The sequence below is a fragment of the Hippichthys cyanospilos genome, chromosome 5 (assembly GCF_059441005.1).
Source record: "Hippichthys cyanospilos isolate Australia breed blue-spotted pipefish chromosome 5, RoL_Hcya_1.0, whole genome shotgun sequence".
NCBI lineage: Eukaryota > Metazoa > Chordata > Actinopteri > Syngnathiformes > Syngnathidae > Hippichthys > Hippichthys cyanospilos.
The window spans coordinates 14,584,164-14,597,601 of record NC_142373.1 but is presented as its reverse complement, the minus strand read 5'-3'; the positions used below and the strand labels follow the sequence as shown (position 1 = coordinate 14,597,601).

At 39.4% G+C, this 13,438-nt stretch overlaps 2 protein-coding genes across 8 annotated transcripts in view; one reads left to right on the top strand and one right to left on the bottom strand.

The window, feature by feature from the left end:
* The window catches only part of col5a2a (collagen, type V, alpha 2a), a 29,971-nt gene extending 28,323 nt beyond the window's left edge, over positions 1-1,648 (top strand). The window contains exon 54 of the mRNA XM_088415361.1: positions 77-1,648. Coding sequence (XP_088271487.1) covers positions 77-223 — 147 coding nt within the window. The 3' untranslated portion in view covers positions 224-1,648. The remainder of the gene's footprint in view (positions 1-76) is intronic.
* Positions 1,649-2,206: 558 nt separating this feature from the next.
* The window catches only part of gulp1a (GULP PTB domain containing engulfment adaptor 1a), a 33,910-nt gene continuing 22,678 nt past the window's right edge, over positions 2,207-13,438 (bottom strand). For 3 of the 7 annotated variants that reach the window (XM_088414164.1, XM_088414165.1, XM_088414163.1), the window contains 9 exons: positions 11,369-11,430; positions 8,803-8,874; positions 8,064-8,162; positions 7,495-7,632; positions 7,307-7,423; positions 6,238-6,324; positions 5,888-6,112; positions 5,501-5,791; positions 2,207-3,039 (listed from right to left, as the gene is read on the bottom strand). In XM_088414164.1, the coding sequence (XP_088270290.1) occupies positions 2,968-3,039; positions 5,501-5,791; positions 5,888-6,112; positions 6,238-6,324; positions 7,307-7,423; positions 7,495-7,632; positions 8,064-8,162; positions 8,803-8,874; positions 11,369-11,430 (1,163 nt within the window). In that variant the 3' untranslated portion in view covers positions 2,207-2,967. Of the gene's footprint in view, positions 3,040-4,200; positions 4,212-5,500; positions 5,792-5,887; positions 6,113-6,237; positions 6,325-7,306; positions 7,424-7,494; positions 7,633-8,063; positions 8,163-8,802; positions 8,875-11,368; positions 11,431-13,438 lie in introns of all 7 variants that reach the window. The other 4 variants (XM_088414167.1, XM_088414166.1, XM_088414169.1 and 1 more) reach the window with 4 other exon arrangements.

Below are 13,438 nucleotides of genomic sequence, written 5' to 3'. Positions count from 1 at the left end.
GTAGGTTTTCTCTTCCAACCACCATGTCCAATCCCCCGAATTCCCGCGACTGACATGCTTGTCTTTCTTTTTACAGCAAGCAAATGGCAACTGGGGCAAGACGGTGTTTGAGTACAGGACACAGAAAACTGCCAGACTTCCCATTGTGGATATCGCCCCTGTGGACATTGGCGGCCCTAATCAAGAGTTTGGTGTTGATATCGGGCCAGTGTGTTTCTTGTAAAAAAAAAAAAATACAAAGAAAAAAGCAAACGGTCAGCAGGTATATGCACATCCTGAGACTATTGAACTGACAGCTGACCCTGATCAGCCCCATTGTACATACGAGTACTGAGGACTTTTCTGGCCCTGTGGCCAGATATTTATTGTGCCTTTCAACTCAGAACACATCAAAAATGTTACAAAGTTATAAATCGAATGTTTGGAATTTTACTTAAGATTTGGTAACAGACAAATCATTCCCTACCATGTATGTCTTGAATTTCTGCCTCTCTGAGGTCTAAAGTTCCCAAATTCCCTCTCACCCACTAAAGCGTAAATGTCCAAATAAAGATTTATAAATTAGAACTGTTTACCTTATTTATCTCAGCGTAGGTTTTATAAGCAGTGGAGATCATTTGCTTCCATCAAAATACTGCAAGGATCAAGACATACAAGCCTACAAGCATCCTGGAACTTAGCCTGTTTTGAGGGGGCGGCTCTGTGTCATGACATCGTGCCGAAGCCAAGTGGAGTAAAGCTTTGGTTATCTGGGGCGGAGCTAGGGGTGTGAGCGTGGCGACCGGCTTTGACATCCTAGACAAGCAAAAGCGCCACCGATTAAATTCCTCCGTGCTCCCCAAAACATCCCGATTGCCGTTTTCTTTGTTAGCTACCTCGTCACCGAGACTGACATCCACCCGTAAATATATGACGCAACGTGTAACATGTTCTCTCACATGTAGGTGCTGTTTTGTAAAGTAGCATGATGCTAACTACTCCAAGCTAATGGGGTGCAGGCAGGGCAGGGTTTGGGGATGCCAATAAAGATCTTTCTGTCTCGCTACGGAGAGACCATGAATATGATGTCAATGTGTGTCATGAGTGGTGCTCTTTTTTTTACTCCTAATTTTTGCAATATTGAACAGTAAAAGGTAGCACAGGTTATTTTGTTTTTTATGCATGTCAGTTCTCCCTTTTCAGTATCCTGGGTTAATATCTTATCTTGAAAACATTTAACTTTTTTTAATAGACAGAGGTGCCTATTTGCTTTGTATCTCATGCTATGCAACAAATTAAACAAAAAGCTTGTTAATCCCCCAAACTCTTGTCATGTTAATTTAGGAATAGCAAGTTTGTTGTTTAAATGTTAATTGATGTCTTTTGCACACAAATTGATAGGATCTGTATTTCTTACAATAGTATGACTTCTTTGTAACTTGATTTGTTGACTGTGCCGAAAAGTCATTCTATTGTGATCATCTGGTGCTCATTCCGAGTATATTTATTATAGCAGTTTTTTTTTGTTTGTTTGTTTTTAAACGTTTCTGAGGTTTGACTGCCTGATAAGTCCCGGAGGCAGAGAAGGAGAAAGGAGGACCGTACCATTTCCCCCCCCACACTGGATGCATTTGCGTTTCATCCTTTGAAATAAACATTGCAACTCATTCTCTCTGCCTCTTGTTGTTTCAGATGACCGAACGATATTTCAATGTGATACATATTTCCTGAGAAATAGCCTTTTGATTTGTGGACATTTTGTTTTTGGCCTATATTTTTGATCTCATGGAGCTAGCCTACTTAAATCCTACTGTCCTCAGTACGGGACATCCTGGGCTTTCTGATGTCTCGTGCTTGGGTGAGATGCCATTCAATTTCATGAGACAAAATGCACAAGAGATAATACACTGGACACAAATGAAAAGGTTGGCTCTTAGGAGGATATTATGATGTTTCACTATCCAGTGCAACATATGCATATTGATGAAAGCAAGACAAACTGATGAAGCCACTTCACCATCGTGCACCGATTATTTAGGTTCAATAGAATTTTTTCAGTACCACTCGAGGGAACTGACATTCATAAGAAATAAGAAAAAGTAAAACAAATTCTATGTTATTAAGAAAACATTTTTAAAGGCAAAGATTTCCAAACAGGTCAATTGACCGACATCATAACAGGATGTTTGCAGCATTCATCCAAAGATTAAAAATAAACAAGCATAAATTTAATAGAAAGGTTGTACAATTTATTTAAGTGTGGATTGTTTTTTGTTTGTTTGTTTTTACAGTATAAGTGTGAGTGTATTAAACAAAATAATGGACATTATACTGTTTTTCTGACATTTCATAGAGTCATTCCCTCCCTGTCCAAAAAGTGCCTTTTGGTGCAAGAAAGACAAGGTTAGACAGTAAGAACCTAAAGAGCAAATTCATTTGAACTAGTTGAAAAAACAAAAACAAAACAAAAAAACATTATACTACATTTTCACAATATGTGTTAATGATAAGTAAAATATGTCGGGTTACAACAAAGTTAATGATAGACATTCCATGTATGTCATAGCCAGCTTGCATTTTGCAAACAACACATACGTACAAAGTGAGTGTAGCATTGGGCATTAGGACCTAATGTATATATACAACGCTCTCACACTGTGCAAGCAATTGTAGTCAAACTATGCCTTCCAGTTTTTACAAAAATATCTCTCTATAATGCGTCTGATTTGCAAATATTGAACACAAGAAAAAATCTAAATGCAAATTCATGTAGAAACCATGAAAGAATTTAGAAAAAAAAAACAAAAAAAAAAAACGGTGACATCCCAACTCGACCCAGGAGCGGATTTTGGCACTTGTACAATCGTACAAACGATTTCAAAGAAGAGAGAGGGAGAGAGAGAGGGAGAGAGAGAGAGAGAGAGAGAGAGAGAGAGAGAGAGAGAAGAGAGAAAGAAAGAAAGAGAGAGAAACATCTGTATGCGGCAATCAGCAGCGGCCATCTAGCGGGTCCAGAGAGAAGACGGCGCCCTCTAGGGTTAGTCCCATTTTGAACCCCTCCTGCAAATGCACGTGTGCGTCAGTGGATTTCAATATTTGCATTCATGCAAATGGAATTGAAACAACATAGAATGACGAAACAAAAAGTCATCATGCAGTGAAATGAAATATGCTGTACAGAGAAATTCTGTTTTCAGAGCAACAATCAAGCTCCTTGTTGGTTCCTCAGAAATAACAATAATGCACATGGCTCAATTTGAGTCACTGCACTAAAGGGACATTGAACTTATTCAGCCAATTTCAGCAGTAAAAAAGTTAACCAGTTTCATGGCTTTGTTCTTGTGACATTCACAAGCAGAGTCGTGATTGGTCGTTATCTCAGACTTGAGCATGTGATGCTATTTATTGTCTACAGCAAGTGGAAACATTTGTTTTTAAAAGTTTTAATTGAAAATGAAAAATACTTTTGTTATGAAATTAACTACAAACAAAATACAGTAATTAGCTTTTAGTGCTAAACATGGCTGAAAAAAATGAATAAAAAAAATTAAAACCAAGCATGTCCAAACCCAGGCTTCAAGGGCCACCTACTGTATCCGCCATGTTTTTGATGTTTCCGTCTGATTCAAATGATCAGGCTCGTGATGAGGTGTGTTGGAAAAACTGAAACCTCAAAAACATTCAGGATAGGCAGCCCTGGGGATCGAGTTTGGGCATAACCCTTGTGCAGTCACTCCAAAATATACACATTGCATTGTTTTCCCTAATTTTGTAAACATGTTTTAATAATTTGCTGGAAACATCAGCTCCCTTGTGTTGTTGTTTTTTTTAAAAAAAATTTTTACCATTGATTCTTTTATGATATCATAAGAAACTCAAAGGAATTTCAATAGTTTGTAACATAATGCCATAAGGATTAAACCTATATAAAAAAAATAAAAGGATATTACTGCCCCCTTTTGACCAAGCAAGTCACTGCAGGACTCTGGGATAGGTCAAGTTATTAAATACATTTTCATCTTTGAAAATAAAAATAGAACACTTTTGAATACCTATGGCATGGTACTCATTTAACATGATGAAATTAAATCATCCAATGGCAGGTATCCCTGAGCCCAAATTTTGAAAATGTAACAGTCACATTGTCCAACTGTCATGCATCACGGAGACAAAACAAAGGTGCAACACATGGCATGAATGCAGAGAGAGAAAAGTACACACCATCTTTGACACTGCAAGCCAAGTGGGCAGAGACAAAGGTTGAAAAGTCGTCAAGTTAGTCTGGCTTAAAAAATAAAAATAAAAAAAAACATGGCCACCTGGTGGAGAGGATCAGTATAAGCGCAACATTCAGTTTGGGAGGAGTGTCTGCTGCTGGGATTGGACAAGAGTGCTGGCCTATCAGTAGCGAGATGCCAAGAAATGATAGGTCGGTCAGTGAATTGCCAAAAGTGGGCGTTAAAATGTCCCCATTGCTTCCAGCTGCCTTGTAAATGTTTGCTCATTTTCTTGACTGAAGACACATTGATGCTGGTTGAATGTGGATTTCTCTGTTCATTTGTTTTGTAACGCATCGATACCATTTTAGAATGCATAGAGATTCTATTGTAAAAGCAAGAAGAAAAAAATTCTCAAGTACTCAAGTCCAATATTGAAGAAGAAGTTGACAGTCATTTGGGGGAAGACGCTGGCTCCATATTTGACAAACTTTTTGCAAGGGGATTTGCCTAAATGAGCCCACATCCGTAGGCAAAAACCTTGACAGATGGACGGCCTTAAATTGCTAAGCTTATTATCTTGCAGCCCTTTCATACGGCTGGATTATGCTGTCAACCTTAGAGGAACAGTTCAAGGTTTCTGCTTCACTTGCTATCTTATTTCCAGCCTGTTGATATTCTGAAACGAACATTTTTCTTCTTGTATTTTTGACTTCTAATCTTTATCACACATTTAGATTGTAATGTTAGCTTGTTTCACCAAATTAGCAACAACTATGACTGAAGTCTATATGAATAGTTTAAATGTTAAATACACCTTAAAATATGACTTTTCAAATTTAGTCTGAATATTAATAACTCAAAATATTTATGTATTATTTGTTTAAGAAAAAAAATGCAGCGTATACATGCATCTCTCTTGTAACCTTGATTAGGATGAGCTAAGGTTTCAGTTTAACTGGTACAGTCGCAGTTTTCAGCCCGAGTTATGATGGATTTCATCAGCTCCGTTGTTTTGTACCATTTTGACGTAGGGTGTAACACAACGTCGCTTTTTCTTTTTTTTTCATCAGAAGGCCGATTTTTCCAATCACATCTCACCTCTTCCTAGAAATGCTCATGCTGATTGTATTGACTTGTTCTGCGCTATTGACCTGTCATCCGATAGCATTAGCTAAAATAAGAAATGCACACCATATTGACATGTGATTGCAACTTGTAGTTCCCCGGTTTTTCATTTTCAAAATCTGGTTATGCAAAGTAGCTGGGGAAAAAAAAAATAAAACATCAGAATGTTTGCTCACCTGCATCTCATCCAACTTGGACTGAATATCCGGGGGGAATTCGGCCGACCCACACGTGAAGGGATCAAATGGTTCTGCCCCAAACAGGTCCTTCCCTTCAAAGATTCGCAGATGAGATCCAATCACAACATCATCTTGAGGCTGAAAACAAGCAGGAGGGGAGCGGGCACCTATGTTTGGCGGTACGGGGCAGCCGTTGCTAGCTTGCGTGGGCACCAGTACGGTCCCAGGGGAGAAGGGAACCATGTCAAAAATATCCGTCGACTGCGCTTGCATGGAGACGCTCCCGGCCTGGGGAAAGTTGATCAAGAAACGAAGAGCCGTGTAAGACACGTGAAGCGAAAAAGATGTGAAAAAGTGAGGCGAAAGCAAGAGAAGCGGTTTTACACGAGGTCGCGGGACGCCGCATCCCTCGGGAGCTTTAGGAGGAAAGAAAGTTGCTTTGGCAGGCGGGGGGGTTAGTAGGCCGGCCGACAGGTTGGACTCTGGTGAGCTCATAGGTGTGAGGGTGACAGAGGAAATCTCCAGACAGGAGTTGAGGTCGTGACACCAGAAGAGAGAAGAAGGCCGATGAAGCATGTACGCTTCGTTTTCTCCAGTTAGATACAACGGCTGAGAAAAAAAAAAGAAAAGACGCCGGTCGCCAGGTTTTATTAGTCGGGTGCTGCAGAAAGCTTGTGAATTTTGCATCTGGGCTCCAATCACACTAGCAAAGCAAATGACTGCTCGCTACTTACTGGGGGCACGTGAGCAATCAGCAACTGTTGTTCCAGATTTTGCAGCTGCTGCTTTAACTCGCAGTTTTCCGTTTCCAGTTCTTGAATCTGCACGAGAAGCGCAAGATACGTAAACATACAGTGCATGCTTTTAAAACTCTCAAACTTAATTAAATTCATCAACAAGTAATTGGTTGCCCAATCAATTGACAACTATTATAGTAATTGAGTGATCATCTAGACATTGTATAACTTAAAATGATATTTGTTCTGATTTTTGTAGTCTTTCATGAAAAGCAGACTGATTATCTTTCGTGTCGATGACCGAAGTTGAATCCGTTTCAAAAAGTTTATTCGATTAATTGAAGAAATAATCGAAAGACTATTTTAAAAATCTGCAAGTGAGCGCCCTACATGCTACAGTAATTTACTGCTATTTTGGGGGAGTCTGTGCCATAAATAATGAATGAAGTTAGACAAATAGACTGTCCCCCTAAATTTTCTGACTTGATTAAGAAAAAGGAAGAAAGTCAATACATGAATAAATGTGGACTCCACTATTCATGATAGGATATGGATGTAAATGTGATGGCATGGTTCTTTTGAAACCGGTCGAGCAATTAATGATTCCAGCCCCGTTTTCTTTATGTCAAGAAAGTTGCTGTGGCTTGACAGGCTAATTACTTTCAATTCACGAATTGTCTTGGCATTGCCGCGGACGTTTCCAACGTTTTTCCTTCAAATTGTTCAGAAATTTGTTCGGAAATCTGAAAAAAACCATTGGAATAGGAAACATGTTCAGATTTGCTACAAAAAAAAAGTTTCCCTCTCATAAAATCAATGCAAAAATAAGCTGAACCTCAGCACTTTAAATGGTAGAATTGTGCCGTTCATCCCTAATGGTGTTTAATGAGCTTGACTTTTTCATCATTTATCCACAGATGATTGTTGAGCTGCCAAATAATCTGCCTCAAGAGCTCACTCACATGCATCCTGCTCACATGACACATCGTTAAAGGGCAATTAGTGATGGTTGCGTGTCAAAGTCAATTAGGCTTATTAATAAGGCTAAATGAGATGAAAGACGTACTCTCTTCTGCAGACTTCCAATCTGCTTTCTGGTTTCCACATCTTTTCCTCCTGACTCCAGGAACTTCTTGTAGGCCAGGTCAAAGGCCTGACCGATGGTTAGCGTGATTTCTTCGGCCTGCAATGCCACACGGCGGCGCTCAAACAAATGCCACCGCTGAAAGTCAAGACGGCCACTTTGGCACTTACACACTTTTCACTGTCAAACACGTAGCACAGGTGTTTGTTGGACTCGGAATCCTTGCAGATAAACGTGAATATCCTTTTGTCGGTTTTGTCATCTGCACAGAAGGAGATTCGGTGTAACTGACAGTTGTGCAGCACTTCCTGAAAAAACAAAATTCAAAATGTCATGAATTAACTTACCGAAGCAGCATACGCATACAAAAAATGAGCAAAATTTGCTTCGCGGTATGCATCATGTTTCCCTTTTAGTCAAAACACAGTACATACTGATGACTGCATTTTTCTGGCTATAAGGCACACCAGTTTATTAGTGGGAGTCTCAATGATCACCATGTTATATAGGGTGCATTAATCTTCATGAAACGAAAAATAAAAACTGGTACAGTACAATATATAGTCAAACTTGTTTCAACTTCGATTATAGATTTATCCCAATTAAAATTGTATTTTCGGTAATGTATAATAATTTGTAGACAGGTTTGTAGAATTGTATTTTCCGGTCATAAAGTAAAGTAAATGGGAAGTAATTTTGGAATGGAAAAGAAATCTCAAGTCCAGGTCGAAGCACTTACTTTTGTCTTGGGATCTAGAATCTTTACGCCGTAAATGGAAATCTGCAGCTCGACTTTTGGGGTTTTCTGTCCCTCGGACTTCTTGATATGCCTGTGAAACTTGAAAGAGTTGAATTACCTGCGTTAGTTCACAAACAATGAGGAGCAATGTGAGAGCATAAGCGAGTCTGCTGTGCTGTTGTCATGGCGCCGGCATCAGCTGTTTCGGGAGGCCTTTTCATTATCCGCTAATGATAATAATGAAACGAGGCTGTGTTTGAGTGCATTCTGGGACTTCTTGTGTGATCACAGACTAGAGTGAAAAGAAGATAACATTTTTAGTCCAAAGCAAGGTGTGGCCATGTTATGGTGTATTTTTCTCTGTTGTCTGGATAAAACCACGCTCAACAGTAAGTTGAGCACCAAAGTATGCCTCCCCATCAATAATGCAGCTCAGTAAGCGCACCTTTTTGATTTACTGGCTCCACTATGTACACTGTACTTTTTTAAAATCACTCTGGGACGCAAGTTGAGAATTTGAAAACAGTTTTACGGTAGATAAATAATGTCTTTTATCGGCCGGCGCACCGAGTCACTAAATATCATCCATGCTTGGATGGTAAAGTGCAAAGGCACCTTGCCAGTGGCTGACGGGCTAAATATTTATCACAGCGACCGTCTGCTCCCAGTTTTTAATCTTGATCTTAGCTAGGGTTTTTTTCCCCCTCCTCCAGGCGACAGTCTGGAGTCAACCTTTTACCTTGAGCTTTCTCACGGCATCCTTGACGACCTCCGTTCCTTTTGGGGCCTCCACCTCCGTGTTACCAAGGAACTGAGGAAAAAAAAGAAAATCCACAAGTCACATGTTAAGTTGAGTTTCTAATGTGAAATGAGCCCAAAGTAAGCTTGGAAAGTCAAGTTTAAGGCCTACTTATTTAATTTTGTTCAAAGAACAAATGATTGCAATCATTGATCAATATTCTTTGTTGTTCAAACCACTGGTCTATCAAAAAGATGGTTCAAGAAAACAGGACCAAACCACCAGAGAGATTCATGGGAAACAAAATGTAACATAATGCTTCATATGCGTTGTCACATCGTGCTTTTGAAACAGTTTAAAACCAAATGCATTAGCACTTGTTGCTAAATCCTGACAATGTTGTACTGTATACTGACAATAGCGATTTAAGTGCTGTGCAACTGTATCAACAGTTCAGATGTAAATACAATATCCTCAAAGAAAAGTGGTTGAAATGTTCTGCACTATATTTCAGTCGAATCTCCCCCACCCATAGAAAAACAAGAATGAAAAGAAATGCGTTGCAGTTGAACGTGCTCCACCCCAATCTTGTGCCTGTAACACCATCGTTCTCCAACAGATAGAGCCATTTGACACCCTGTGCGAATGCAGGGGGAGCAGCAAACGCTTAAGCATCATCATCAGTGAGCTGAATCGCTAGTTTCCTCCAATCTCAGGGATCATCAACACAGGAGTTGGTCCGGAATACCCTAAAGTGTCCAAAAGGCCAGATCCAGCAGACGGCGATGGCTCGGATCTCTGCCTCAAATCCATGTGAATCATTCCTAGGCTTGGTTTTGTTTGCTGCTTGGTTTGCCGACTAATGATCCTGCACTCATGCAGCACAAAGCCCAACTCTAAATGTGGATTCTTGTCTCGCATGCCCTATTTAACCCTGTAAAAGATGCCTCGCTGCCCAAGCCGCACGCCGTATTACTTCTTTTTATTCCCACAGTAATTCCCTGTTCCTGCCCGAGCGTTTGAAACCATCGTAGGGAAGATAATCGGTTTTCTCGTCTAACAGCGATAAAACCAAGAGGAATCAAGAGACGTCCTGAAATATCCCCTAATTAAAATCAGCCATGCTGCAAACAGACAGCAAGAAACTGCTCCTCCAAAGACTTGCATCTGTGGAAACATGGCATTGTGCACAAATCAAGAAAAAAGGAAGGTAAACACTCTGCAATATAAATGTGGTGCACTAAGTGACAAATGGCCAGAATAGAAAAGGACAAGTGACGGCTCTTGACTGAGGCCGTTTGAGGGGGCAAAAACCCAGATGACCCTCATTCATCACTGACTCATCCGGCGGGAAAATAAACCAGCCCTGTCTTGGAACTGTCAAGGCTAACAGCTCAGCATTATTAACACAAAAATGAGAGCAAAACTGCACAGAAAAGCCACAGTTTTACACCTCGTGATAGTCCATTCAAAGTCCAACGTCTTAATTGAAAGCTTTTTACAATGTCTTTTCAGAATTTGTCATTGAAAAGAAGCAGAATTGATATTGTGTCGTAGTAGTATTGCAGATGTGAATGATTGATTGAGTGAGGTATTCGTGATAAAGTAGAAGGGATAAATATTGGTTCGCTTGCACAGGACAGGACCTTCACTTACAAAAGCAGCTTCATTCAGCCAGACTCCAAACAGAGCGTGAAAGTTCTTGAATAGGGCCCGGGAGATGAACTCATTTAGTGCCATTCACATGTTGAATCTTTTTTTTTTTTTTTCTCCAATTGTTTATTCGCGAGTTACCTCGTTCACTCATTAAACGCTAATGGCACGCACTGACATCAGAAGCATAAAACTGGGAAGCTGATTCGGTTGATTATGGCCCTTCAAACATCAGCCTTAAAAAATGTACGGGCTACTGGGCAAATGGCTTACTTTTTTACCTTTATGTAGTTAAACTGTTTACAGAAGTTGAAGACATGTAATGCTGCTCTAGGGCTAGGCAATAAAAAAAAAAAAAGGATTAATTTGTTATTTTAAGAATCGAGACAATGATTTACAAAAATTATGAACTACGAGTGGAACTTAAGCAAGTTATACACAAGCTACAAAAAGCTACTCCTTTTTTTCCCCAAAAAGCTAAAAATACAATTACCTTAAAAAAAATGTAAAATCCCTTCACATGTTTTGTCAGATTTTACTCCACAGAATGTTTTTTTTTTTTTTTGTTTTTTTTAATAGCAAATCAAATTTAAGTAATTGTTTTTGGGGGTATATTTAATTAAACATCAATTACAATCAATTTACACAAACTTAAAGCAACAGTTTATTTAAAAAGCCTCTAATACTAAGATACAACATTAATCATGTAAACAGTACATGTGTTAAAAATGACACAAATTCAACTAATGGAAACAATAACTAAAAGGTCAATGCAACTGTTGCGAACGCATATGACAATTAATAACTCATGCTTAAAATGTCTTGTACCGTTAATGCATTCTAGGAACCGAAAGGAAACTTGAATTGAGCCAATGAATTGTAAAACTCTACCTATAATGGAGGTAAACCATACCTTGGCGTTGTAGGCGATGTAATGCTTGGCCAGAGCCTCGGGGGTGTGCATCCATGACTTTTCTGAACACAAAAACACATACACACAACTTACATTAGTACGCATGGCTCATATAAGTCCATGAGTATGCTGCACCAAAACTCCCAGAATTAAAAAAAAAAAAAACAACAATAAATTATAAGTAGAAATACAAATCAATAGATAAAATATAATTGAAAAATGACATAAAACAGATAAGTGCAAATAAAAACTAAATAAACAAATAAACAATAGATGCAAAATTTTAAAATGAATTAGGGAAATAATTTTAAAAAATACATCTATAAATGGACATCCATCAATTTTTCTTGCCTGATGTAGAGTCACTTTTCATCAAAAATGGCCCATTAATCATTGTGTCGCAAAAACACGGTCATTTATCAGCAAGCAATAAGAGCTCCTTTTTCCCCCCTATTCATCCATGAGTAGCTTATCGGTGTTTAGATGCAGTTGAGTCCCACGTGGTGCTCGCCGAAGTTATGAACTCTTACAAGGTGAAAACAAATCACCGGCCCCTCCCTCTGTATACAGTATGTGTGCTGGTGGTTTTATCATATTTAGTGTTCTATTTGCAAATCTTAATTTGTCATTAGCCTTCATTGTGAAGGGTAACATGGCATGGCAACCACAGCCCTTGGAATGCATCCTGATGGAAACGCAAGAGATGGCATACTTGCAATCATAAAAGGTTCTCCGAGTCCGGTTGCTGAGTGCTGATCGGCCCTCGCCATACACTAGTCGTTCGGGTTAATCATACATTTTCTTTAAATTGCCGACTACCTCCGGGGCCCTCTCGGAGCATTTCCAATTACAAACGTGTGATGTTATAAGGGGTGTCACTTAAACTGGTTTGAATTGTAAATTTGCTTCTGTTATACATGGTCGCTGAGAGATGCTACGCCAAAGATGTACAACAAATGCGGAGTTCGAACTTGCCTGTGCAAACCACACAGATTTTTTGTAGTTTTCGAATGAGCCTTCAAGCAACTTTAGAAAGTAAAACTATGCCCATCTTTGTTTCTCTGGGCTGGTGACTCTGGTTTCTTGCAAAGTTAGCAAAGTTCAGTTGCCATAGGAACCCATTCTAAATGTTAAATTTACCTGCAGTTAATTTTTTGATTATGCTGTTCTTTCATTCATATATATATATATATATATATATATATATATATATATATATATATATATATATATACACACACAGAATATAGACTATGAGAAAATGTAATACGGCTTAGAGATGCATGCGCTGAATGACTAGACGTTAAAAAAAAAAAAGGCACAGGAAATAAGGTTGCAATGGGATTCTATGTGATTTTTCCTGTTGATTTCAATCTTGGGTCCTGTGTAGCAATCAGGAGAAGAGGGCAGCAGGGACATACTAAGGAGATATACTGCACGGACTCGACTGTCTGCTCTCGGGCTCCAAGCCGACACGCCTGAGAAATATCAGAGACAGATTTCCATTCTGAGTCTAGTTTGGATTGTTTTTCCGTTTGCATTCATTTGCCCTTTCAGTTGCATTCCCACATGGATCCTATTGTTTATGTTGTCTAATTCATGGCGCTTTTAAAAATTTATTTCCAGGCTCAATCTACTCCACGGGTGCCGAACTCCAGTCCTCGAGGGCCAGTTCCTGCATGTTTTCTCGCCCTCTCTCTCTAACACACCTGATTGAAATGATTAGCTCATTAGCAAGCTGTGCATGATCTTGAAAATGAACCTAATCCTTTGAATCAGGTGTGTTTGAGAGTGTTTGGAGTTGGACAACTATGCTCTGCTCCTTCTGTGCTGTGGCAACGGGCTGCCTGAATTTCCTCGGGTCCTTAGTCCTTTGGGTCCTTTGTTTGAGGTCAGTCTTATCCGTGGCTAACGTTATGCAGTCAGTTTTGGTAATGATTGCTTTAGAGAGCTAATTACAGTCACAGCAGGGCTACATATCCACTTAAAGTCAAGGTTGCGTCGGTCACGGCTATCAGTCACGCCAGCTTTTGTCAAAGCGCACATATATTCATCTTGAAACATAGCTGA